Source organism: Cygnus atratus, chromosome 20 (genome assembly GCF_013377495.2).
Source record: "Cygnus atratus isolate AKBS03 ecotype Queensland, Australia chromosome 20, CAtr_DNAZoo_HiC_assembly, whole genome shotgun sequence".
NCBI classification, from domain to species: Eukaryota; Metazoa; Chordata; class Aves; order Anseriformes; family Anatidae; genus Cygnus; species Cygnus atratus.
The window spans coordinates 3,137,939-3,165,887 of NC_066381.1; the positions used below are offsets into that span (position 1 = coordinate 3,137,939).

The following is a 27,949-nucleotide window of genomic DNA, read 5'->3' on the forward strand; positions in this document are numbered from 1 at the left end:
AGTCTGCACACTGCATCCCTTCCTTTTAAATTAAACATCCTTTTTTATTGCCCCCCAGTGAGCCCACATGGCAGGAAGACCTCCAGGCGCGTTCCCATTGTGGCCGCTCTGCTTGGGGCCGGGCTGTTTGCTGCCGGCTCAAACCAAGTGCTGCAGCAGCAACTGCACGCATCTGCTCGATAAACAGCACCCGGCCCTATCCTCAGCTGCTGGTTCCTGAGGACGTCTCTTTTTTTTCCTCCCCCATTTGCATACATGCATGAACAAGCTGCCGGTACCTGCGGACAACCACGTAGAAGGATTCGTTAACAAGGGAGTTAGCTGTTGTGCCGTGTGTACCTGCAGCGCTTTGATCTTGGGAAGGGCACTCAGCAGCAGAAGCAATCCTGCATCCAAACCGGTATCAAAAGCCTTTATCCTGAGCACCTGGGGCTGGAGGCTCGGCAGGGCAGGGTTCTTTGAAATGAATTAGGAGCATTTCTCCTGAGAACCGGGAACATTTGTCTCTGTTAAGCTTGTTTCTGCTGTTTCCCAGTGCTGCAAGTGATCAGTTATTGTAAAATCCCTTAATGTTTTTTATAGAGGAGAAGAAAACCATGACAAATGCAAGCAAACTTGCTGCTTTTGCTTGTTTTGATACTTGTTTCTCTAATATTTTCTGTCCTAAATGACAAATGGCTGTATTCTTTGTGGTTGCTGAGGACCACTTGCAAAGCACTGCGGAGCAGGACTCCCGTGCATTCATAGCTTCCCAGCTCCAACAACTTCTTGAGCCAGCTTTTCCAGCAAATTGCTTTTTTCTCAACTTAATTACTCAAGACCATAATACCTAAGTGTCAAAAGTCCATAAACCAGAGCAAGGCAGTATTCCTCATGCAGTAATATACCTCGCTACATTTGATAAGGTTTTTGTAAGCTATTCCATCGTCCCCTAACCACATTTTAGCCCAAACCTAGCATCGTCATGCCAGCTAACTCATTTTTATCCCTTCTGCTCCCGCTTTGTCCTCTATTCTTATTTTTCTTTCACTTGCGTTTATGTGACCAGCCCTGCCAGGCTTTCCTTCTACACTGGGCTGCAATTGCTGCCTCCAGAGCCACTCTCAGTAGTGGGGTCTGCTCTGTGCCACGAAAGCTTTTAAGGGCAGAAAGCCTCTCTGAATTTACTCAGTGCACTCCAAGCAGCTGCATTTGTATTTGTTCCCTCTCTGCTCTCTCAGGGTTGTTTTTGTTCCTGTGTGTGGCACCCAGCGATGTGCTCAGCACGATGCCTTCCCATCTAGGTAGCCCTGGTTTTGGTGTATTTATAAAGCTAGCGCAAGTCGGGAGAGCATCTGTGGCCTTACCAGATCTGGGGAGGTGGGAGAGTGAAACGACAGAGGGGAGCAGCTAGTTAGCAAAGTGGTTATGTCAGCCGATGTCTTCTGCTCTTTCTGCAATCAGCTCATTTGTTTCAAAGAGGACCAGCCTGAAAAAAGGCAGAGTTACTGAGAGTGCTGTTTGTTAGGCTCTGTGCTGGGATAACAAAAGCAAAGCGAGCCCTTGCCTAAGCCCACAGGGCAGTGTGATGCGGGAGCTCATGTTGTGCCACTGAACTGATTTTTATTTTGCCTTCAGAGGCAGAACACGCACCTCGGCTCTTTTTAGGTCCAGAGATATGAAATAAAGGAAAAGAAATATTTCCAGCTTTTGGAAACTTTCATTTTTTTTCATGCAGCACCTAGTTTGGAAGCAAAAGTCTCTGTTGCTCTGCCAGTACGGCTGTTCAGAAGAAAAGATTAAAAACATATATATATGCCAGGGAAAGATTTTAAAGGGGCACCAACTGGCATTGATCTTGCTGGCAGATAAAACAAATTTCCGTCAGCTTCTCCTCAGCATCTTCTGCGTCGTGCTCCCCTCCTTTATTTTTATCTTCTGAGCTATCATCAGTAAGAGATTAAAAAAAAAGAAGAAGAAAAAAAGATAAACAACAACCTTCCAGTATGGGGAAATTTAGTGTCTACACAGAATCACATCCTGTCCCTTTAAACTACAGATAAGCCTTAGTGGAATTTCTATTCTGGGAATAGTTAATTCTGTTTGAGGTTGGGCAAGAGAGAAACGCACACAGGCTTAGTAACAATATTTTTACTCCAGTTGATTTTTTCTCCTAAGGATTTGCCTCCCTCATTTGATAGAAAGTGCAATTATTGATCAATTTTCCGCTAGGAAGAAGATTTTAAAAAAATAGAAAAAGACGAGAGAGAAAGAAGAAACAAACAAAAAGCCCGAACGAGAGTATTTGTAGCTGTAGTGCTGTTATATAATAGCCATTATGTAATGCCTGTTGGTGCCAACTAAAAATATACTGGAAGATAACTTCCAATTCATTGAAGCATTTAACTAGCGTCATCCCAGGGTTTCTTGTTCTGGATTCAGACCCTCCTGCAGATGTTGAGAAGGGCTCACAAGTCCCCTAGACCTCACAGCAACCTGTTCTGTCTCCTGTCCCTCTTTCTCCAGTCTTGTTTCTCTCTTCTACCCGAAGCTTTAGCAATGGTAAATGCCTTTTCAGACACCTCTGCTGATTGCACGTTCCACTGACCATGCCATCGGTCCTAACGGCCCCTTTTCTAATGCGTTTTTGGGCTGAGCCTTAAATGTCCATGGTATATACTGCGTTTTCAGGAGGTGAGTATAAAGCCTAGCAGTGAATAGATTTTGCAATTGCTTATGCAGCAGCCATCAAACGCTCGACAGCTTCATGGGCTGTTTTATAGGGAGCTCATCTCCTGCAGCTGGGCTGCAGCTAGAAGGGCGCTGCCTGCTCCATCCCAAGCCCCCTGTGAGCTGCCCGCAGGACCTGAGGCCAGTACCCAGATGCCCAGGCAGATGCAACTACAGAAATGGAGTAAAACCCCATGGTGCTCGTGCCCAGTGCTGGAGAGGTGCGGCATGAGCTGTAGTCTGCAGCAAAACACTGTCATGGTGCTGGCTGTGCCAGACCTGGAGCAGCATTCCCAGCAGCAGGGCAGTGCCACGAGGTGGCCGTGCCTTGGCCAGGGCTTGGGACCGTGGCAGCCTCAGGGGCAGGACAAGAAACATCACCCCTGGGAAAGCATCACCCCTGGTCCCTGGACAAGGGGACACGCAGGGCCGTGGGAGGTGACGCAGGCAGCAGCGGTGAGCTGTGCTGCTGGTGGGGACCCTGCAGAGTTTGTTGCTTGGACAAGAAAAGTTCAAATAGCCCTGGCTGAAAAAGCCATGAGCAAAAGCCCTCTTTACATCCACATATCCAGGGTTTCAGTCAGCATAGAGGTTTATGACACTACTTATCACAAAATGTCACAGGTGCTCTAGTTAAAGCCTCACAGTAGTACTGAGGAGAGGGTACCCAGACCTGTTATCACCACTGGGAAGTGGAGCCGTGGTTGATGCAAGTTCTGTTGGGTCACACAGGGATTCGGACAGTGGAGTTTGGGCTCCCATCCTTTGTGGCAGTCAGTGTATGACGCTGCCGTTTCTGTTCCTGATCACAGAAAACAGAGTCGTGCCTTTCTGTACCCAGGCACTAGGACCAGGATATCAACGCTGATGGTACAAATCTGGATTCAGGCTTTTTGCTGTAGCAGATGCATCTTGTTAATGCTGTATTGCACCTCTGTGGTCAGTGACACTGGTGGTGCCACGGCAGCAGCCAGAGGTGCTCTTATAGGTGACTGGAGATGCCATCGAACTGCCCGAGTGCTCTGGGATCACTGGTTCAGCCCCCAGTGAGGTCAGCAAAGATTTTTCTTTTTCAGAAGAGCAGAGGCTGAGTCCATCTTCAGGACTTACAGAGCCTTTGTTTTGTGAGGATTAACCCAAGAAGAGCCATGATTGTGTCCAAGCAAGCATTATATATATGTGGCAAGTTTTGCTGTTGAAGGTGCAGTAGGAGTCATTAGTACCCATAATAATTATTGTTGTTGCTATTGCTTTATTACAGCAATATAATGAAGTATGAGTGGAGATAACTCCTGGTTAAACTTAATTTCCTCTGCAGGAACAGAAATGTTGACAAACTAATGAAGGGAACCAACGGTGCTTTGCACTTGAGTTGGCTCAGTGTCAGCCACAACGGCAAGTGCAATTACGTTGCATCCAGTTTTAAAGAGGGGAAAGTCCTGATAAGTGGAACTAGGATTTTGCCAGCCAAATATTTTTTTTATCTGCTTGCTTTTAACTAATGCTGCCTCCTTTCTGCCCTGTGGATGTGCTTCATGTCCCAGCTCCTGGCCAGATGAAAGACATCTTTCTCCTGGAAGATGCCCACGTGGGAAGGGCAGGGGGTTAAAGAGAGTGATGTGAGTGCTTATTCAAAACCACAATAAATCAGATGAGTGATGATTATTTAGCACTATAGTTAGGACTCCGAGCCTCAGGCCAGTGTGATTTGCTTTCCGTGGGGTAAGATATTGCCTACAGCATGCCTGCTTACTGCCTTATTTGTATAAAGAGGGACAGGGAGCCTGTGCAGAGTGGGTCTTGCTGATGTGTGTGTTAGCAGAGGCCACTCTCCCTGTGCCTATGTGTGTTAAATGCCAGGTGGCAGACAGTTGGAGAGGAGAGATGCAAAAGCTGTGGAAAAAAAGAGCCAATGGCTCTGGCGCTGCCCCGCTGGCCCAGCCGGGTGCAGCTCGAGCAATATACTTACTTTGGCTCCCTTCCCTCGCTGGCGTCATCAGCGTATTAACTGGAGATGTGGCCATGAATTTTTTAGTGCCAGCAAAGAGCTGAAAGTCTGAAACGTTGAATAGGTAACGAGAGCCACTGCTCTGTGCATGCTCCCCCAGGGGAGATGCACGGGGCAGGTGCTGGGTGCCTGAGCTGTGCTGGTGGATCTGGGAAGCGCTGTGCCGGTGCCTCTGCACCCGCTGCATGCCTCCAGCGGGGTCACCGGCACTGCTGCGCCACGGGTTCGCGAGCTCCTGGGCAAGATGTGCTGAGAAGAGCATTGATTACGTTCTGAATAGGCAGAAATAAACCAGGCAGTACTGTATCAGCGGTATTGTTGTGTCGGATTGTTATTTAAAAGAGCGTTTCATTTGGAAGCTCTGACCAGCTCTTTGATTGGGAATCAGCTGGGTTTGTTATCGTGCCTACGTTTAAATTCTACTTTCCATTTAATCTCTTTAGTCTGCATCTTGCATTAAAAACCCACTTGATTTTATGACCAGAAGATGCCCTGGCTGCTCCTCCCGTAACAACTGCCTCACCACCAGATATGCCATAGCCATTAAGCCGACCCCTGTGGTGACCTGCATATCTTTAAGCATTTAAATGAGTCCTACAAATTAGGCTTTTAGGATTAGTCATCGTAGATTTGCAGCATCATTGGTGTGTTGCCAAGGCCCCCGGTTTTGTCGCCATGACTACTGCCGCGGGGTTACCGAGGAGCACAAACTGCAGGAAAGTTTATTAAACAGAAAACTCACGTGCCAGAGCCCGAGTGGGTGAGCAGTGACGATGTACCCGCCGTGGCCGGGGGAACACCTGGATGCTGATACCGGAGGTGGGCCTTTGGAGGGGGGAAGATGCTGTTTTCCACCCAGGGAAAAACATGTTTTGAGAAGCTGGAGAGGCAGTGGGAATGTGTGCTCAGTCCATGAAATGCCCTCATCCTGCAGGGACTGTCCCTGTCCAGCAAGGGCTGTGGGCCATGCGTGGTGCACAGAGCTGCAGGAATGGTGATCCTATGATGGAGCATCTGCAGTAACAAAGTCCTCTGATACCGTGTCGTTAGACCGAGAGGTGAGAACTGTCAAGTTTGAGGATTTTTTTAAATCTGAGCACTGAAAAACAGGATGCTGTGGTTTGTCTCCAGTAGGGAACGTAGAACCCACCTGTTCTCTGCTTTCACCTATTTAGATACATGCCTGCCTTGTGCAAGGGGAAGCACCTGACCTGTGTCCACCTTCTTTTTGAGACCTTTAGACATGGGAATTGGGGCTGTAGAAACGACAAAGTGCCATTTCTTCAAGATCTGTGGTCTTTTATCATTTGAAAACACAGCCCCCATAGCTTTCTTTTTTTTTTTCTTTGTTTTGTTTTTCCCTTTGGATGTCTTCCTCTAGGACCTTTAACATGTGTATACATCAGTTTGCTTGGGAGCTCATGAAGAGGTCGTGCATTTGGTAGGTTCATCCTGGCGTAGTTATCGCCACGCTGTTGATGTACATGGCTCTTTCTCACAGTTGTCTCCAGTTCCTCAGCCTGGCTTGGCTTCTCTGGTTCACAAGAACCTGGGACCAAAGTCTTCCTCCTGGCCAAACCTGCTGTCCTCTTTGGCACGGCTTGGACTCCGTTGTTGAAGCCTTCAACAAGACAACACTAGAAATCATCAGCAGATGTTCACCTGCACCTATCGGTAGTAGTATCTACATTACAAAGCATCCTTTATAGTCCTTGAAGGGAGAAGGGAATCCACAGAACGGTTCTTAGGTCTTCAGCAGTTCTGCAGACACTTTCTTCTGCTTTGGGCAACACTAATAAACCAGCTGGCCAACAGCACACTTAGTGCTGGGCAGGAGCTCCCAGAGGGCTTCCCTCCTGCAGGAATCTGCTTTTTCCATCTCACCTCGTCCCTTCTCACAAGCTTGTGGCCAAGCATCTCCCCAAGGTCAGCTGCCCCATCTGAGCGTGGGATGCTCCCTGGGCTCTGCCACCAGCTTACCATCCTGGCATAGAGGCCTGAGTGTTGTGTTTTGTTTGTTTGTTTTTGGAAGAGATTCTTTGAATTCAAAGCACAGCAAATTCCTGGCGGGGCAGCTGACGGTTCATGCTCTGTGAGAGCTCCGTGCCTGGGACTTGCTCTTCCGTGGTCCTTCCTGACCTTCCAGCAACAGTGCCAAAAACCTCTGTCATGGGTTACAGATCAAAAATACAGAAATAGAACGAAACAACATGCTGGGGTCAAGAAGGGGACAAATTCTCCTGATGCCAGCTCATATGTGTGGCCTGAAGACAAATTGCCTGTCCTGTGAGCCTGATACTGGCTGAAAATGGGACTGGTTGGGAGGGGAGAGCCTTGCAGTGCGTGCAGAAGCTGGCATGTTTGTGTGTTATATATAGGCGTATGGATGTACATGCACACAAACACTTTATATATGCCTGTTAGCAGGCCACCACAGCCCTACTGCTTCCTCAGTTTGGAGGTTTCCTGCTTAAACCATTCTGGTTTCCCTCTTATGTTTTGTTTTTACCTCTAATTTCCCACAAATGGGCAGTCAGGGAGTTCTCCTACCACTCTCCTAAAGGTTTCCTTCCCCTGAACTAACTTTGCTTTGCAGAGGATTTTCACTTATGCAGTAAAGTGCTTGTTAGAGGTCTGTGTGGGTGACTAAATGCTGTTTGCTTTCCAGTGTCAGTCCTGTTCCATATTTGTATTTGTCCTGAATGTTCTGGAGAAATAGGGGAAAACTATGTTTTAGCATGAGACCCATCTCAGTGTGAATTTTGTGCCTATTTCTTCTATGTCTGGCTACATTGATCTCATGGTTATGGGAGTAGAAGTAAAAAAGTAAAATCCTGAGCTGTCTTGTTCGGGTGAACTGGCTGCCTCCAGAGTATACAGCCTGACATGGAAAGCATCTCTTTTTTAATTGCACCTAAAGTTGCCGTTTGGTGGAATTCAGTGCTGGATTACCCCAAAGCCTGGCTGTCTCAGGAACACCAATGTTCTCCGTAAGAAAGCGAGATTTGCACACGTGCACTGAATGAGCCTCTCTTTTGGCTGGTTTCAACCAAATTTGCCAGAGGCCCCTCTTGGAGCCAGCCTTCCCCTTATCTTCACGCATTCATCCCTTTTATCCACTGGCAATTACCTTCATGATAACAGAATCAAATGCTGCAGATGAGGTGAACACACCATAGCGCCTCTCCCAAGGTACAGCATTGGGCCTGGCCACCTGAGCAGGCTTTGCTGGGAGATTTTGGGTGCTCCCTCGTTGCGGGGTGTTGCAATCCACCAGTGTGTACTCTTGAACTGTCTTGTTCTTTGTCACTCAGGGTAATAATTACCCAGACCATTTTACCTTCCAAATGCTTTGCAGCTATTAGTCACTCATCAGCATTCCTGAAACGACAGGGTTCATATCCCCATTGTAGAAATAAGGAAAGGGAGACAAAGAAGATAGCAACAGAGCTTTGCAGAAAGTGTCTGCAGCCCCGGGGGACTGCTGGGGGGCTTCGTTTGCAGCCTTGCTATTTCCGAGGTGAGAGGAGTGCTTGTGCAAAGTCAGGCTCTGCGTGTCCTGGAGCAGGGAGAGGCTTTTGAAAAATTGCCCCTGAATTAGAAAGTTGATTTAGGAGTTAGATCAGTTTTCCTCCAACTGCGAGGCTTGTTTGTCTGGGGGACTTGGCAGGGAGATCACGGGAGAGCTCCCAGCGAAGCCAGCGCCATGGGAGGATGGGCAGCAGTTTGAAGCCTTCCTGCATCGTTCTCACAAAGCATGAAGCAACCTGGAATGAAGAGAGGGCTCAAGTTCTGCCGAACATCAACCAGCCATGCCGAGGCAAGAGGGAAAACTGCTGTCTCCTGCCCGAGCTTTGTCTGCGGCTAACCCTTACGTTCTGGCCATTTGTATTCCTGGTTTCTAGCCTGCCCTCCTGCATCTCTCTGTATCCTGGCGAAGGAAGTGCTGTGATCAAATGTTAATGCTCAGGAAAACCTTGCTGTGAGCAGCAGCGCTCACATCCTGCTGTTTAATTTTGCTTGTCGTGGGCTACAGGGTTCAGTGGTTAGGGCAGTTGGCCGCCGCAGCTTCTCTTGCACCAGGCTGCAGGGAACTGTGCAAGCCACGGCCACCTCCCTCCCTTTGAGTGCTAAATACGTGGTGTGTGCGATCTGTAATGCTCCTTATCGGGGCCTGGCTTTGTTTACTTGCATAATTCCCTCAGTGCCTTACCAGATTAGCATGATTTCAAAGTGTTAAGAGCATCAGTGCCTGAAAGAGTTTTGCAGTCAGCTTGCCTCGGCCTCCCCCATTCAGATTAGATGCAAACACATTCTTGATAATAGAAAACCGTTTGGACAGAGGTGGTTTTCCTTTCATCCTAGATGAATAATAGAAGCATGGAGACCTGTTAGCGAGGAGCAGGGCTTTCTCAAGTGGCTGCTTTAATCCTTGCTGTGTCTCTGGTACCTGCCTTTTCTGCAGGCTCGTGTTTAGGAGCGGTGGCGGAAGCCCCATGTCCTGCAGCAAAGGCCGCAGCCTCTGCAAGGACACTCGCTCCTCCGAAAGGGACCGGTCCTGAGCCTTGTCGTGGGCCTGGGCCTAGCCCTAAGCAGGCTGGCACTTGCTTGGGACCTTTGCTTTGTGGCCAGACCACACCTCGTGCCCATGCACGTACCCAGCACGGCCGGGGCTGCTTATGAGGTACCTTTACTTTGCTTGGAGTGCTGGATACAGCAGAGAAGGCTGAAGCTTTGGTCTCTGGTGTAACTGGGCAGGTATCTTTAGCCCCAGCCAGTCCCAGTCTGCTTGTTGCTGCTCTCCTTGTTCGTGCTGTGCCCTGCTGCATGGGAGCAGTGTCAGCTGCACCCCTTTTGCCTCACAGAAACATCGGCCAGCTGGGCCTGTATCCGAACTTGGGCTCGGCTGGAGCCCACCGCTGACTTCAGTACCCAGGAAGATCTGTCGTTGTTCCTGCTTGCTGTCAGCCTTCCCTCACCACCCTCCCCTAAACCTCCCACCCCTCAGCTTGCTGAATAATTTCAAGGTGCTAATTGCCCCACGCTGCAGCTGATGCATTGATCTGGAACACAAACAGTCTTGAGGTAATTTTCTCTCAGAGCCAGCCTGGGGCTTACGCAAGCGCTGGTGTTTGTTTCCTTGTTTTTAATTTCCTGCAAAGAAAAGCTTTTGTGTTGCTCTTGACAAGATGCCTGTGCCTCTGTTTCAGCGGCTGCTCCGTCAGGGCACGTGGGTCTCGAGGAAAATGGACACTGACAGTGCCCGTTCCTTGTGAAACCGAGGTCTGTGGGCGCGAGTTGGAAGTCCTGATCGGTCACTTCCCTCCGTCAGAACTGCGCTCTGCTCCGCGGGGTATCAAGTGGCTGCTCTTGCTCATCATTAGCCCAGCCTTTGGAAAGGCTGGGAGCATCTCAGACTTGTTGTCCTGTTAACTAAATACTTGTTCTGTTAGCTAAATCCTTGGAGCAAAGCTTGCTCATCCCTGAGGACTCTGACATCCCTGCTGCGGCAGCTGGCCACAACAGAAGAGGGCTGGCTACCAGCCCCTGGAGAACACAGCATGCACCCTGTGTGGCAAAGAGTTAATTTTCCTGTAGCTGTTGCTACCAGTCGCCAGCAGAAGCCTTGTGCCGAAGGTTGTGCTGGTTGTGCTGAAGGTTGTGGTGCTGGTTGCGCTGTGTGCTTGCAGGGTTTGAGCCGTGGAGGGGCGGGGGTGTGCAGATGATGTAATGTGAGCAATTCCCGGTGCTCTGTAAGCAGGAGGCTGTGCAAAAATAAACCCATCGGCAGCCGTTTCTCTCCCTGTCTCGCAGGCGCAGGTTCAATTTGCCTGCAGGATTTGCCCTCATACCTTTTAAATAAAATGGGTGGTGGTTCTGCTGAGCAGGGAGGAGGGCAAGGCTGGTGCTGCAGCCCTGGGCCAGGGTGGCGATGGGGAGCGGAACGCACGCAGGATGGTGCTGGTGGGGCTGTGCACGGGGACGAGCACCCCTGCACCCCTCCGGGACATCCACCTCCATCAGCAACTTGTGGAGCAAACTTTGCATCTGATTCTGCATCAGCCCTGCCTGCGGGTGGCGTGTGTGTGTAGGCAGCAGTGAACAGCAGTCGTCTACCCCAGCCAGCTGGGCAGAGTTGAAGGACAGCTCCCGGCTGTGCACATAAGGAGGTGGGAGCAGGGAGGTGGTGGCACCGTGTGTGCTCCCGGCCTCTTGCCAGGCTGCCTGGTGAGCGCCTGCCAGGGGCAGATCTGTCGGAGGGGAAGGTTCACGCCAGCAGTGTGTCACACCATGCCCTTGCAGGGAAGGGAAGCTGGCTTATGCACCAAGCCATAGCTTTAAGGATTTCACCAACAATTGGAAAATTTCTCGTGGTGCTTTTTCAAAAGCATCTGCATGAGTGAGTGTGTGCAGCCTTCACACCTGTGTATTCAGCTTTCCAGAAGTGGCAAGGACTGGTGACACCTCTAGAACACTTCAGCACCTCCCAGCCAAGGAAAGATTTTCTCACTTCAAACAAAATAGTGACATACCCCCTCTGTCTGTCCACAAATAAAACAGGACATGGGAGGTAGAAAGAAAGAAACAACTCACAAAATGGAGACTGAGCTGCTGTGAAGCCCCTTCCCAGCACTGTCTTATGTCACCTGCACGCCTGCTGCTGGCAGGAGACATGGATGGAGCAGAGCTCAGCTGGTCTGTGTGGCTGGTGGCCCCCCCCGGTCTTTGATTTTTGCAGTGATGGCTTCAGATGGCAAGTGGTGAGCAGGTGTCATTCTCGGGACAGTGGGCTGGGTAGCAAGCACTCCCCTGTTTCTCTCTGGTTCACCCACAGATGTGCAGGTATGTCAGTGCTGCCCCAAAATTTGTTTTTGAACTGGTGTAAGTTCTTGAGAAGTGTTCTGGAGCCATTCTGCAGTCTCAGAGTGAGACGGGAACACCCAAACAGCAGACCTGTGTGATCCTCTGTCACTTGGACACTACTGACACTGCCTCTGGCCTGACTCAGTGTGGCCATTGGTGTGGATCCAAAACATCTCCAAGAAAGATTTCTTCTCTTCCACATCCGCTAACTGGAACAAGGGGTGGGGGCATTTAGAAAAACAACTCCAAAGGTCAGAGAGCTTGGAAATTTCATGTAAACAGATTTACTCTGCAGAGACTTGCTCTAACACTGCTGTGTATCAGAGACCCACCTGAACGTTACAAATGGCCTCCCTCATTCATTTCACTGCCGTAGCCTTGTCTGTAGCTCTGGACACAACCTGAGATGACACAAGTGTTCTCCTCCTGTTTCATGGGGTGGCAGATCACAGCACCACAGCAGCACGTCCAGGAATACTCATCCCTTGCACCCGCAGGGAGCTCAGCTACACTAGGCTCTGCTTCTTGCCACAGCCTTCACTCCAGGCTGGGGGAAGGACTGGTCAGCCTGGGGGCTTCCTTGAGGCCAGGAAACATCGATGCTCGCAGCAAGGTCCCTGCAAGACTCCTCAGGTACAAACTCCTGAGCCAGCAAAGGGAGAGGGCTGAGCACATGAGCTCACGTGGGTCTGAAGGTTTGTGCCGGATGCTTCCGGTGAAGCTGCTCGAGGTGCAGCAGGTCTGGTAGGTGTGCAGCAGAACACGTCACCGTTCAGGCATGCCAGTGGTTGGTGTGGGACATGAGGAGACCCCAGGCAGCGTTTCTGGCCTCTGCCTGCAGCACCTGGAAGGCTGCAGCGTAGTGCTCAGCGGTTGTGGAGTTCAGCTCTCCGTCACATCAACACAGAGATGCTAGAAGATGGGGAAGCTGAGACTGGGAGGAATATTTGCAGGTTTGAGAGCAAATGTATCTTGCTTCACATGGCTGAAGATCTCTCTCCTTGCGTTGCAAACTCATTCTTTTCTCCCCTGGGAAATCCTGGCCTTTCATTGCTGCAAGACGATCCAGCTGCACTCCAGATGCAGACCAAAGGAGTCACTTGTTTTGCTTGTAGGTTGGAGCCTAACGGAGGGAGAAGAAAGCAACTGATTGGATTTCTGCAGCTGTTGCTGTTTTTCCTGTTTCAGAGTGAAAGAAGGCACGGAGACCCCTCAGCTCAGTGGTGCGGGCACTGCTGGGGATGGCTCCAAGTGCCCCGGCACTGTGGACACAGGTGGCTTTGGGAAACCAAAACCCCTGCTACACCTTGACCCCTGCTACTGCCCCAGCGTCCCTGCGCCCGGCCTGCCCCTGTCCTGCAGGGCCACAGCACCTGCAGAACATCCTGCAGCCCTCAGCATCAGAGAGCATCGGAGTCCGGGAGACAGAGAGAGACACTGCTGCTGCAGTCAGGAGAGCATTCATCTTGAAAACTGGTTCCTCCAGAGAACACCAAAGGCTGCAGGAAGTCAGCAAAGCTTCATCTTTTCCAGCACGTGGGTGATGTGTATTCCAAATCCCTTGTATTTAAAAGAGAAATAAGCAATGGGGTTGAGGAGGAATGCATTTTAATTATTTATCTGAATATTGATGAAATTACGTGGGCCCCTCAGCATTTCATTACACATTTTCAGTGACAAAAAATCTTCCTACCTGAAGAGTACTGTATTCATCAGTGCACCCTTCTCCCATAAGAAGCTTCCATGAACTTGTACGAATATCTGCCTGCTGTTTGGTGGCAATTTGGATGGTCACCAAACCCAGGCATGCAGCTGTACAGGTGAGCTGTGTTCTGCTGGAGGACTCCCTGCCCTCAGCAGCTCCTGCAAACACCTCGTCTGCAGGGCACTGCGGGCAGGATGGGACCCACATCTCCAGCTTGGAAGGGCATCTGCCAGCACCTACGTCTTCGAGGTCAAAAGCAGCAAGGCAGAGTACAGCAGGAGACTTTCATCCCCTGTGCTTACTCTTCACCACCTTGGTGGTCAGCTGCTCTTTAATCCTCGCTTTGCTTGCTGGATCACTGTGCCGAGCAGGCAGCAGAAGTGCAGCCCATGCTGAGAGGCCTGAGGTGCAGAGATACAGCCCCATCCCTGCAAGAAGAGAGCAGAGTGCCAGGATTTCTCTTGCAGCCGCTGGTGTTTCAGTGGGGAGCCAGCAAAAGCCCTGAGGTGCCAATGTGCCCAGTGAAGGCACATCTGCCAGATGCTTTCTTCTCTCTATCTGCAGTGCAATGTTGAATTGGATCATTCAGGGTGCTGGTCTCTTTCTACAGGTGACAAATGATAGTTTGTGAGGCGACAGCCTCCTGGGGAGGTTTGGGTTGGATATCAGGAAGATTTCTTTCTGGAGAGGGCGATCAAGCCTTGGAACAGGCTGCCCAGGGAAGTGGTGGCGTCCCCATCCCTGGAGGTATTTAAGAGACGTGGACGTGGCACTAAGGAACGTGGTTTGGTGATGAGATTGGGTAGGTCAGGTTGATGGTTGCTCTTGGTGATCTTGAAGATCTTTACCAACCTGAAAGATTCTATGAGTCTGTACACTCTTAGGCACGCCGTCTCTTTTAACAGGAGCAGAAGTCTTTGCAAACGTTAAGGTACCTTCATTACGGTGGGGGAACACAGGCTTGCAGCTGGCCGGGGCTGTGCACAGTGGGCGAGCATTGCCAGGCAATGGGGCACTCCAGTTCTGGCCCAGTGGTGCCAGGTGATAGCTGATGAGTGCTCAAGCACATGCATATCATGAACTGGAGGTATCGGGAGCATTTCTGGGTGCAGCACGCTGCGGCAGCGCTGGGCTTCAACACGAGAGCACCACGAGACCCAGCCCAGCAGCGTGCGATGCCAGCTGTGCGCCTCGGTCCAGCTGTAGCTGGGACTGCTTGCTCTGCGTGCTCCGTTTGTTGGCAGAGGAATGCAGCACAGGTGTGAAGATGAATCCTTCTGCCTCTACTTTTTAAAGGAAGGAAAAGCGCAGACATTTTTAACCTGGCTTTTGGAGGCTTTTTACATACATGGCAGCATCTGATAACAATATCCAGTTTATTTTATCTCTTTCCCAGGAATGGGCTTTCCAGGTTCCTCTGCTTGCTGTTTTCAGGCAGCAGAGAGATCCTGAATGGCTTGGGGTGGGTAAAAGTCACTGGCTTGTCTCCTCAGCCCCAGCAGTGAGCCAGGAGTATTTGATTGCTGGAACTAGCCCAGACTCCTGTCTGCACCCTTAATTGGGAAACAGGGATGGGGATGAGCAGGGGACTCCAGAGGTGTAAATAGATCAGTCAGCCACATGGCGTCATCTCTGCTCTGTACAAACGCAGCTGAGGACACGCTGAGCAGAAAGAATAATTTTAATTAGCACGTACTCCTTCCCAGGCTCCGTGACTAGTGTAAATACATCGCCACTTCTGCTGCTTTCAGCAGCCTAGCTAGGGAACTTTCCAGGAAGGTACTGCACCAGCACGTACCTCATCTCATTCCTCAAAATCCACGTGGGCCGTGGCCACGTACGCAGAGGTGAAGATCACTTTGGCATCTGCTGAAAAAGGGACACGCGTCTTCCAGAAAAAGAGAAAAGAGTATTGCTGCAAAGAGAAGCAGCAATAAACTGTCCTCTTCCATCATCCATGGCATGGAAGTTGTACCTGGGATGTGTTTTGGTAACGGTACGTAAGTGGTAAAAATACACTGACTTCTCTGCCTTTGAGCATGACATCTCCAGTGCTGTCAGAACGACGTTCCCACTTACTGCATGCGGATACGTGGGCAGATCTGGAGCAGTGAGAAGCTGCACAGCGTTACATCCCCCCTTCCCAACAAACTCTTACAAAGGTCTTGCTCGAGAGCTGCTCAGCTGTAGCGCCTGCAGAAGCAGTTGTGTTTCACGTGCCAGTGGATGGGGTTGGTTAGGTTATTAGGTCATAGAGATCGTAGAACCACAGAACGGCTTGCGTTGGAAGGGGCCTAAAGGTCATCCAGTTCCAACCCCCTGCCAAGGGCAGGGATGCCACCCACAACACCAGGCTGCCCAGGGCCTCGTCCAGCCTGGCCTTGAACACCTCCAGAGATGGGGCATCCACAACCTCTCTGGGCAGCCTGTGCCAGTGCCTCACCACCCTCTGAGTGAAGAACTTCCTCCTAACCTCTAATCTAAATCTCCCATCTTTTAGTTTAAAGCCATTCCCCCTTGTCCTTTTACCATCTGTCCATGTGAAAAGTCCCTCTCCATCTTTTCTATAAGCCCTGTTAAGTATTGAAAAGGTGCAAGGAGGTCTTCCCGGAGCCTTTTCTTCTCCAGGCTGAACATCCCCAGCTTTCTCAGCCTGTCTTCTCGGGAGAAGTGCTCCAGCCCTCTGATCACAAGGGCAGAGCAGAGGGGCACAATCCCCTCCCTCCCCTCCTCTGTTGATGCAGCCCAGGATGCAGTTGCCCTTCTGGGCTGCAGGCACACACTGCTGGCTCATGTTGATCTCTTTGTCCACCAGAACCCCCAAGTCCTTCTCTGCAGGGCTGCTCTCAGTGAGTTCTTCTCCCAGTCTGTGCTCATGTCTGGATTGCCCCAACCCAGGTGCAGCCCCTTGCACTTGTTGAACCTCGTTAGGTTCACGTGGGCCCACTTCTCAAGCTTGTCCAGGTCCCTGTGGATGGCTTCCCTTCCTTCTGTTGTATCGACCGCACCACTCAGCTTGGTGTCATCTGCAAACTTGCTGAGGGTGCACTTGATCCCACTGCCGATGTCATTGATAGAGATAATAAACAGCACCAGTCCCAGGACAGACCCTGAGGGACACCACCTGTCACCAGCCTTCACGACATGGAGCCAGTGACCACCACTCTCTGGCTGCAGCCAGAGATGCTTTACAAAAAAACATCCCTGTTGTTTGAAAATTCAGAATACTCACGTGCCCCTGCAAATTGTTTATGGGGACAGTGAAGCTTTGGTGCTTATTGCTGAGCTGACACAGTCTCTTTCCAGTTGCTCCTGAAAAATATTCTGTATTAACTCAGCTGCTGCCTCTGGCTAGGAGCTACTCCTCACTGTGCCTGAAGGATTGCCCTGGGTGAGCAAGGTGATCTGGGAGGCAGGGAGCCAGGTATCCCGATTTTTAGAAAGTAAAGGGGGGATGAGAATGTTTGTAATTCCTCTCCAGTGAAGGGCATGGATAGCTGTCTTCCTTTGAGCAATAACAGTAGTTTGTCAGATGGACATGGGACCTGGAGTCACTGTGTGCAATCCCCTGTGTGTGTGATTTGTCCTGTTCGCACGAGTAGTGTGAAATTCGAACTGGTCATTACACTGGGTAGAGTTTGATGGAACTGCCAGGAAAACACAAGAAAATTGCACTGGGTATGTTCATCCATTCTGGTGTAAACCCACGAACGGCCTTTTAGATTGAGTTAATCCGTAGTTGAAGGAAAATTCGTAACAGCAGGCAGGGACCAGGAGAAGATAAATCACACGTGGGAAGTGGCTGCATGGCTTGACGTGCTCCGGGAGCGCTCACAGGAGGTGCAGACCTGGGCAGAGCTGGGCTGGGCTGAGTGCTTTGCAAGCTTCAGCTGCCTGGGGCTTGGGGACGGAGACTTTGCCAGGCTCTGGCTGCTTGTTTTCCCTTCCTTGTCTTCTTTTCCTCCTTTCCCTTTGTCTGCCTTTCATGGTCTTGATAGTGGAAAGTGAGAGACCTTTGCCTTTCAAACCTACCTTAATAACCCCAGAATAGCACTAGCACCAACAGCTTCCTCCCACAGCAGTGAGAAAGCACATCACCCTGGAAGAATCTTCAAAAGAGGCCAGAGCAACGCTTCCCCGTTCTTCCCATTCTTATTCTGTTTTCAAACACTTCAATCTTTGCCAAATTCCCTTTCTGGGCAGAAATTTTCCATGCTGTTTTTCTCCATAGTGCTGATTTTTGCATTAACTGTGAAATGCTTTGATGGTGAGATGTGTACAAACCCCAGCTAAACAGGTCAGCTGTTTCTTGAGAGCAAGGCTTAGAGGAAATGTTATTTTTTGTACCCACTTTATAGGTAGGAAACTGAGGCACAGAAGCATTGAGGTTAAATATATAAAATGTCAAGCTGTCATTTCCTCACTGCAGAGTGTTTGAGTTTATGAACCTAACAATGTTCTTTTGACAGTTTTGTGAGTGGGATAATACCTAAATAGGAAAATGAGATGACGGGTTTCACAGCTTCCCTATTGAGGGAGTTTGGAATAAGAAACTCAGTTCTGCATGTTCTGTTAGATAAAAATGTCAAAAACACAGAAGCAGGCAGTTGGAGATGGTGAGGATCCCCGGCTGTCGATGCAGCCCTGCAGAGGTGCCTGGGCATCCCATCAGGAGAAAATAGGGGGCAAAGAAGAGTAATAAAAGAGACAAAAGTTGAAGTTTTCTGGTCCCCTGTGGTCCTGGAGAAATCTGCCATCGCATTCCCTGGTAGCATGTGGTATCTAATGAATGCTTGGAGCAACCAGCACTTAAAAGATCCCTGATGTCCTGCAGGATCAGACATATCGCTGCCAGCTTGTGCCTCCAGGGATGACCCAGAGCACGTGTGGGTCTGGAGGCATCACATTCCTTGTGATGTGACTTGTGCTGGCAGGACTTTCTCCTCTGCCTGCTTCTGGCACCCATCATCTCCAGCATCACCCTCTGAAGAGGGTGGCAGTTGACCAAACCACTAACATAAAAGGAGAAAAAAAATTTGCAAAAGCTGCTTGGTTGCAAGCATGCCAACCTCTTCCCAGGACGAGCTCAGACTCATTGAATGATTACAGCTGAATCAGAGCTGTGCGATTTTCTTCCTTCTCTCCTGCACAGAAGCATTAACTTTTTGGACCTAATCACCTTGTTTCCCAGCACAAAGCCAGGCGATGCGCTTTCATCTCGCCCGGATATTGTGCTCTGCTAAGTCCCTCGCTGTGAGAGCACTCCGTGGCACTCGAATCAAACCGACTCAGAGGACTTTCTGCCTGGCAGCCATCTCGCACCGTGCTGGAAATGCCTGCGGGGCTTATTGAGAGTTGGTGTGGCAACGACACTGCCTTTGCTCCCAGTTATTAAGTGTGAAGCTGGCGGTGCACGTGCCTAGATGCAAAAAAAAGGATATTTGCATCCTCTGACAGGTTATGATTGGCACTGTAACATCTCCAAGACACTTCTTCGCCTTGGTGGGGTCCCTGTAGGGGAAGCTCAGCAGTGGATCACTTCGGCTTGTGGCAGAGCAAAGCGAGGAATGGGGTGTACTGCAGCAATAACCCAGGTGATTCTGGGGTGGTGAGGACTGGGACACAAGGAGCTGGGCATTGCACTGGCTCCAGAGCTGTTTCTGGATTTTAGCACACCACAGAAACTGATAAAATGACATCTCTACCCCAATTTCAACCCATTTGCGTTGCTTTCTGGAAGTGAGAGAAACAAAGCACCCCATTTCTTAGCGTTAAAGGAGTATTACTTTGCATAATCTCTCCAAAAATGTGAGTCTCAGGTGCTTATCCTCTTCCCACTCTCCCCAAGAGCTCGTGTGGCCAGTTTCCATGGTGTTCTCAAGAATAAGAAGCCTCTGAGAGGTTTTCTGAGCAGGGACATCCAGTTTAAACACATACACTGTGTTAGGTATCAGGGAAACCAGGCCAGTGGGTGCTGGAAACCCACCCTGGGCATCCTGGCTCCCCATGGGCTCATTGATGCTCTGGCTACTGTGTGCTCATCTTGGCAGCACCCAGCTGCAGCGCCTGCTGGCATCCCATCCCCTCCTCGGTGACTGCGTGACAAAGCTGATCGAGAAGTCAGAGAGATGCCCGGGCTTTGGATCAGGCTTTACGACCCGAGATAATCCCTCGCTTCATTATAAGATAGGATTTCAAAACTGCGGAGCAATGGACAGCTTCCACTGGGCAGCGGGAAGAGAACCTTTTAATAAATATAAAAATCATATTAAAAATATATGTACATAAACTGTGCTGCCACATAGAGGCATGGGTGACAGCTCTCCCAATTTATTATGAATTTTGCAGTTGGCAGCACTTTTATTTTTAATGCCTGACCATTGGAGTCCTACTATTGCAGGAGCTTTTTCCTTTTATCTTTTTAATGCAAGCAGGACTCTAGCTGTCATTTTTGCAGAGGGAGGCTATAAAAGGTGAAATAAGTACAGTGTAAGGGATCTAAAGCCAGAAGGCTGCTAAAAAAAAAAAAAGGCACAGTAATTTTTAATTTCATTATTTTTCAACATTCAGAGTTGGCCATGGCTGAAAACATAAAGCCCTATAATGATGAATTGAATGAGCAATTGTTTCACCCAGAGTACTCTGCTATAATGCGAAAATTTTTGTACCGAGTGAAGAAGGTAGGTGCTTAGGAAATGATCCAACATATCACACCAAAGAAACAAACCAGCTTAGCACCTTCATTTCCCTCCAAGCACCACAATAAATCCATCATATATCTATGGTTTCATTTGAAAGCTAATAGGTGTCCTCAAGTGCGTATCTGATTGCTGTTAAGTTGGAACAAACTCTGCAGGAAATGGGGAGGTGCATTTGCACTGTGGAACCCTTCATTTTCCAGTTACTGTCGTGGCCCCTTAATTTAAGCCCTTTGAGTAAATTGAATCCATTTAAATGAGGTACAGGAAGACGAGTTCTGGTGGTGATGTGCTTTCAGAGCATTTTGCCCATTTTCCGGCAGGAGGGCTCTCCCAGCTCTTTACGTCCTGCCCCACAGGGTGCACAAGGCTTAAGGGTCCCAGGAAACAGGACAGGAAAGCACAAAACATTGTTGTTCTCCCACAGCTGTAAGCAAGGAGACTCCTTCCCTGCTTTCCCTCCGAGCTGGAAGCTCATCATCCTGCCCGGTGTCCTCCCAAAGGTATTTTCGGAGTGCCACGGGGAGCCCGGCTCGCCGTGCTTACAGCATTTCCTAGTGCTCTGGAGGCAGCTGCTCAATCCTTGCTTGGGTCTCGGCCAAGGTTTGTTGTCCTCACTGGAAATGGTATTGATTATTTGTGCTCAGGAGCCAATTATGGCTGGTACGACACTAACCAGCTCGCGGCCCAGCGTGGCGTGTGCCACGGACGCTGCTTTCCTTCAGCTGCACCTGCCAAATGGGCCAGCGAGATTCTGGATGATCACGGCTTGCGTAGGTTGGTGGGGTTGGAAGCCAGCTAAGGTGGGTGAAATGGCAGCTGGAGTGTGTGACCTGCCAGTGGTGGTTGTGGTGGCAGGCAGAAAATAGTGACAATGGAGCCTACAGGAGCAGAACCGCTCCTGTGGGCCTTCTGGCAGCAGGCGTGTGAAGTGTTACACAGCCGAAACACCAAAACCAAAAGGCTTCGCTCTACATCAGGCTCCAAAACCCTGCTTGTAATTAACAGAGCTCAACCCTGATTTTGTAGAGGTCCTTCTCAGCCCGAGGTGAGGTGTCCCCTCTGGTCAGAAGCAGGAGTGATGAGCCAGCAGTGAGGGGATCTTGAGAGCCTGATGGAGGGATCTGTGCACCAATCCTGTATGGGGAATGCCTCGGTGCCAAAGCCACAGGGCATCAGGAGATGGGGGAGATGATGGAGGTGGTGGATTTGGTGAGTTGGGGCTGAATCATGGACAGTTCCTCATTTTGCTCTTTATTTATTACCTTCATCTGCCTCACTGAGTCTGCGTGAATGTTCGTTTGGTGTTTTCAGCTCCCCTTATGCTTGGTGCCTTTAACAGCTTCCTGGGCAAAGCACCTTCCCACGTGGCTTATTCAGTGCTATTTAGATGAATTTGTTGAGCTTCTAGCCTGGGTTTGTTTCAATAAAGTTTGGGCTGTACCTTTCCATCTGGCTGCCTAGTGGGAACAGTGTCCAGAGGTGATGCTTTCAGTCACTATATAGCTTTTGCACAATTAATTGAATTATGAGAAGCAGGTTACTTAAACGAACAAAATGACCCTGTCACACTTCCCAGGGCCTGTTAAACCCATAAAAACAAACATGATCAACACTGCCCAGCAATTACAAATGCAACTGGCAAACTGGCCTCCCTGCCCCGTAATGAACAGGTCGACAAGGTCTTCTTGGGGCAGTCCTCCAGCACCACAGCTGCCGGAGGGAATTGCAGTAATGCCTCCGTCCACCGAGCAATGCTGCATCTGCCATCGCATCCCCAACCCAAAATAGCTTACTGGTATTTAACGGGCTGTAATCACGTCACCCATGCACAGCAGGAATATTCTCCTGGGAAATGAGCTGTGATCTCTTCTCGCTGCTGGTGGCAAATTGCTCGGAGAATTGGGCATGCTGGGGACATGCTGGCTGTGGGTGGGACAGGCCATGGAGTGCAGGGACTGGGGCAACCACCCTGCCCGCTGCTTTGGGTGTGATTTTGCAGAGAGGAGAGGTGCCACTTGGCCCTGTGGTGGTTTAGATGCCTGCCTGCTTTAATGGCCCTGGAATGCGGGAAATGGAAGTGTAAATACTGATGACATGCAGGTGCCTTTCCTGCACTTGCCTGCTCCGTGGTGCCAGGGAGCAAATACATGTCCAAAGAAGGAACACATCTTTTTTCTTTTTTTTTCCTCTCCTTTTTATTTGTTTCTCAGGCAAGGAGTAGAGCTGGGAATAAAAGAAAAAAGGTGTCAGCTGCTTATTAGATCAGCAGCAGTTGTTTTGAGCCCTAGCTTCTCCATGCCAGTTGATGTAGTAAGCTTTGTTTTGGGGGTACCTTCCTGATGTGAAGGGCGATCTGATCACCAAATGGTATTTTGCTGCCATAATTTTCTGCAAGCAACTTGCAGTGGTCTCTCCGAGGTAACATGCTGTTGATTAATGCACAAACTTACCCAATCTCCCTGGTGCCCAGTTTTCATTCCGTGCAAGCTCTGATTATTCAGTAAAAAAGAAACATTGGCCTATGAAGCTAAACATCAAAATGCAAAAGCAGAACCCTCAGTGTCCCCACTGTTTGCAGTGTGTTTGCTCAGGGTTATTTTCATGCCACACACAACTGAGGTTATTGAGGAGGGCAAAACGAACAGTGTTTGTTATTCAGTTCTTTTTGGGTTTTCAGCACTATCCTTGTCTCGGAGCAGCGGTGCCTGGGGATTCAGGGGGTGTGAGGTTATGAATTTATTACATGGTGTGTGGAGCTGTACAGAAACAGCTCCCAGAGGCCTCACTGAAGGAGAAGGAAAGGATACAGCATGGAGGAGCCAGGAGTGGGTGGATGGAGTAGGAGACGTGGGTACGGACATGGGGCAGTGTGCCTGTGGTGTCGAGGGTTGAGTGCAAGAGCAGCAGTACTGCAATTTATGTTTTCAGACTGCTGGGCTGCTCTAACCTCTAGCAAAGTGTGTAGCTTTCCGCTGGGACCTCCGTTGAGTCTTTGCTGGCTGAATCTGCATCTGAGGTCAAGTTCCTTAAGCCAAGGAGATTTAACTGGGATTATGCATTTGTGAGTCTGGCTCTGGCTCTGAACTGTTTGTTTCTGCAATTTGCCAAACCAAAATCCAAAGTCCAGACAATCTTAGAGAAGGTTATACCTTCATTCCAGAGTCCGTGTCTGGTTTTACAGGCAGTTAATACATTAAGGTTTCTTTAAAATAGTTAGAGATTTGTATTAAGTGGTTTAAGTACAAATTTTGAGCACCTTAATGACAATAGACTAGAAGCAAATGGAATGGAACTGGGGTTATTCTTAAAACGATTTCCTTTACCTCAATGTGTTATCACCTTGTAATCTCTAGTGCGTGTGTTACACCATCCGTCCCTTATAGAGCTGTGGGGTTCCTGGCTTCTGCATTAGAGATGGAGGCAGCAGACTGCAGATGCACAGGGGTCCTGCTCTGCACCTCCCACGCCTTGCCCTGGCACCCAGGCTCCTCCATCAACCTCCGTATCAAGTCCAGGAGGAAACAAAAAAGGTTTAGAGCACGAAAAGTAAATTAAAAAAAAAAAGAAGAAGAAGAAAGAAAAAGGGAGAAAAGCTTGAGTAAAGCAGTTGGAGAAATAGGGTGGTAGAGGAGACCGAAGTCAAAGACCTCAGGCTGTTTCCATGCGTGGATGTCAGCAGTGTGGGTCACCAGCATCCAAGCAAACAGCTGAGGCTCATGTAATGCCCTCTGTCATCCCTGGAAATCTGTGTGAATCCTGCAGTGAAGTTGGTGTGGTTGGTTTATCTAAGAAGCAGCACAGCACCAGGCTGTGAAGCAGTGTAGGGTGCCCAGGAGGCTGGCTGGATAAGTGGGCTCATCTCATTCCTTGCACTGAGGTCTGTGCTAACCACGTACAAATCAGATGGTGGACATGGCTCTCTCTGCTGCTAAAACAAACCTCTGTCCTCCCCTTCTGTCTCTTTGCAGAGCTCCCGTCCTCAGAACACTTGAGCGTGGCCGATGCGACATGGCTTGCCCTCAACGTGGTGTCTGGTGGAGGTGGCTTCTCTGGCTCCCAGCCCATCGGTGTGACCAAAATTGCCAAGTCAGTAATAGCACCACTAGCTGACCAAAACATCTCAGTGTTCATGCTCTCCACCTATCAGACGGACTTCATCCTGGTAAGAGGACACGAGAGAACTGGGCAGGCACCTGCCACCAAATGAAAGTTCACTTGGGCAGAGTTTTATTGGCAACAAGTTGTTTGAGGAGCAGCAGGAACACCAAAGCCTGCTTTCCCCAGAGCTCTGTGCCATGCCGTTGGGCTCTCTGGCATCTCAGGAGCTTTTCCCATTCCCAAAAAGCCATGAGGCATTTGTTGGTATGGGTTATCTGGTCTCTAATGAGAGTGGTCCTTCCCTTACTGGAGGCACTGGCAGCATTTTCCACCTTCCCTCTGACTTTGGTTTTCTGCATTATAGGAACATAGTATTTGCTGTCAGGTTGCCTGGTGATGGACAAGAGGCTCCGAAGTTGTTTTGGAGATGAGCAGATTCTGCCTCACATGTGTGCATGTGTGTGCACGCACACAGGGCACGACCACATAAGATCTGTTTCCTTAGGGAACAGGGCTGAAGAACAAGCAAGCAGCACTAAATTCTTGAAGGGATGTTGGAAAAGAGGTGAAACATCTCCCTCTTAGTCACTGCAAGCTGCTTTAAGCTTGTAGAATTCCACAGGCTTTTCACAGACCTGAACACCATGGTGTTTAATCCTACTGATATTTGCAGTAAAAGCACCAAAAATGCTTCCCTAGACACAGATCTAGATAGCAATTATCCTGATGCACCTTCTGGCTCAAACCAGAATGATGTGTCCACACTTCTGTGCCCTGAGAGTGCGTAGCCTCCACTGCAGCACGCTCTCATTTCTGGTGCATGCCATCACAAGCTAACCCTGTTGTCACCTTCAGGTACGTGAGCGAGACCTGCCCTTCGTCATGCACACGCTGGCTGCTGAGTTCACCATCCTCAGAGTAGTGAACGGGGAGACGGTGGCTGCCGATGACCTTGGGATAACAAATGGATTTGTCAAACCAAAACTGGGTAAGGACCAGCGCAGGCCCAACCTGCTGGGGAGTTTGTCTCTCTGGAGGTGAGGAGTCTGCCTCCTAGCTGCCTTCAGAGTTTTGGTGGATGGTTATCCTGTTGTAAGGTAATAAACCATCTTAACACATGCCTGAATCTATCCCAGTTCGACCAAGGATTTGAGTAGGTGCTTAACTTTCTGAGCAATGCTGATGAGCTTTGCTGAATTTGAGGCTTTTAATGCTAGTTTAATGTCTCTAGAGGAGACATGCCTTTTGTAGGACAGAAGGTTAAAACAATTCATTTCAGTTGCAAAAATGACATTGTCTGTAGCCCATACTTCATGTTTTAACATTTCAAAGGAAAACAGCTTATACAGAGGCTTGTTTATGCACTGGAGCAGTTGGTACATAGAGAATGTTGTTGTTCAACTTTCGCACTTCAGTACCACTCAGGATCAAGGCCAGAGTGAGCCCTAGGCCGTACAAAACCTTGGGATGTTTCCAGTGTACAGGAACAAGCATCAAGCAAAGGGCACAATCAGGAAAAGGAACTCCTTAAATACATATGTCTACATACACACCTGTGTGCAGTTTTGTGCCGACAACCAAACAAAGCAGGGATCATTTATTTTGACGTGCCACTCAGCCTCATCACTCGAAAGCTGTAGATCATCTTCTTAAGAAAATGAGCCTTATACAAAAAGCATGAAGGAAGGGCACAGTGAAGAACATGCACAGGTGTGCAATTTGCTGTTTTGCTGTGTTTAACAGTTTAATATCTAACTACTGGCTGCCCCGTAGCCACTGGCTGCAAGTGTGTTTGCCAAGCTGCTGCGTGTCAGCTGGTTTTTAATTTTTGTCAGTGTTACAGCAAAATAAGCCTTGAGGAAGGGGGGAAAAGAGGGTGTACTGCCAGCAACCATAGCCAGAGAAATGTCCTCCATAGTCCTTTTGAATGGTGGAAGCCTGAATTTATTTCTGCTGTACAGTTTATCTTGCCACCTTTAGCTGCCCCTGGTCTCCTGTGAGTGTACCCAATGGCCTGAAAGCCCCTCTGAGCTGACTTGTGCTCCATGCAGGGCAGAGTACTTGGGATGCCCTCAGCCCACACCTCAGGGAGGATGCTGCAAGAGGAGGTTGTCCCCAGGCTCCGTGGTCTCTGTCTGAGAGCCCGCAGGGCTTCAGTAATGAGAAAGTTTCTGCTTTTACCTTGAAAACACTGCCAGTTTTCTCTGTGTGTGCATGGATAATGTCTTGTGGGATGTGAACCTGCTGCAGGTGTGGCTTCATAGCTGTGTGTGTCTGTGTGTCTTTTCCAGTTCAGAGGCCTGTCATTCATCCCCTTTCCAGTCCGAGTAATATGTTCTGCGTCACCAGCCTGGATCCAGATACCCTTCCCACTGTTGCTACACTCCTAATGGATGTCATGTTTTACTCCAATGGGTAGGTCGTGGCAGGGAGATAGGCTCCCCAGGGAGGTGTGGGTGGTGTGCAGAGACACAAATTTACATTGCTCCTCTGGGATGCTTTGGGATCTGCTTACGCTGTTTTGGTGTCTTGCATTTAGGGAGAGAGAGGAGGGAGGTTTTACAGGCTCAGGAGGGTTGTCCTGACAGGTGGAAGGCGAGCAGGAGATTGAGGCTGCCCAAAGACTTTGGCTTTTTTTTTTTTTTTTGGCTTTGCAAAGGTGAGCGTTTTCAGACTTAAGCTAAGAGTAGCAACCTGATCCATGTGCTGCAAATCCATATGGATCCCAAGGGTATACGGCTGGTTATGCTGCACCCTTCTGGTACCTGCAGCTCCTGGCCCACTGCTCTCCTGCAGGAGGGGCTTGTGGCAGGGGCGGGAGAGTTTTGTCAGTTGTGGGGACTGACATTTTTTCCCCTGCAAAATCAAAAGAATGAAAAGCAGTGTGATGTGTCAGTACTCACTGTCATTTCCCTAAGTCAGTGTATGAATATCTCTGGTTTCAGTGGCTGTATCTACTTTAAAAGCCTTCCTTTGCTCTTCTAGCCACAGCTAATGTTGTTCTTTTCTGTATGTTCAGAGTAAAAGACTCGGTGGTCGGCAACGAAGACTCGGGACACATTCGCTTTTTCTCCTTTTCTCTCATTGAGGGTTACATCTCCTTGGTCATGGATGTCCAGACACAGCAGAGGTGAGCTTTGGTCTTAGGGTCTCCTGAGCTCCCAAAAAACACCTGTGATGTTCTTAAAGGAGCAGGAAGTCGTTTAAGCTCCTACATGTTAATTCTGGGGAGCTTCATTGTGTGGCTATCACATGCCTGTGCATCCTGTCACTTTACTGAGTGCAGTCTGGCATGTTGATCCAGGTCCAGAATTTTGGCCTTGTCTGTCCAAGCCCTTGGTGAAGTAACAAGCCAGTGTAATGTAGGATCCCAAGAGCTGTCTCACTTTCGAAAGAGGGACACTGGAGCAAAGCGGTTTTGACATTTTTATTCCATTGTTCATTACTTGTAATTTTAAGAGCAAAAACCAAAAAAATCTGGTGTATGTGGTTGAAGATTTACTGCCAAAAACTGAGAGTGGGGTGGGGACTTCGGTGGCACTGTCCTCCCACTTCACTTTCACACATGGCTGGGCTTGGTGCAGAGTCTGGTTGTGATGATAATGTACTGAGTCATCCCTGTGCAGCGGGAGCCCATGGCTCGTTTGTCTGGCAAGGCAAAAAGTCAGCTAGGGAACGAATATCAGCCTGTTTGTGTGTGTGTACTTCTGCAGCTCCACGTCACAGGAGTCTCTGAGGTCTAGAGGCTAGACAGCATGCTGCACTGAGATGTGATGCATAGGTTTGCTTTTGACACACAGTGCAGTGCTTGGTTTGATTCTTGCCTGCCCTAGGGACTTGTTTTGCAAACTATTAATTGCCCTC

At 49.4% G+C, this 27,949-nt stretch overlaps 1 protein-coding gene across 1 annotated transcript in view; it reads left to right on the forward strand.

Moving 5' to 3' along the window:
• The window catches only part of CASTOR2 (cytosolic arginine sensor for mTORC1 subunit 2), a 119,042-nt gene that overhangs the window by 84,549 nt on the left and 6,544 nt on the right, over positions 1-27,949 (forward strand). The window contains exons 3-6 of the mRNA XM_035559097.2: positions 23,956-24,149; positions 24,941-25,073; positions 26,377-26,500; positions 27,105-27,215. Coding sequence (XP_035414990.1) covers positions 23,956-24,149; positions 24,941-25,073; positions 26,377-26,500; positions 27,105-27,215 — 562 coding nt within the window. The remainder of the gene's footprint in view (positions 1-23,955; positions 24,150-24,940; positions 25,074-26,376; positions 26,501-27,104; positions 27,216-27,949) is intronic.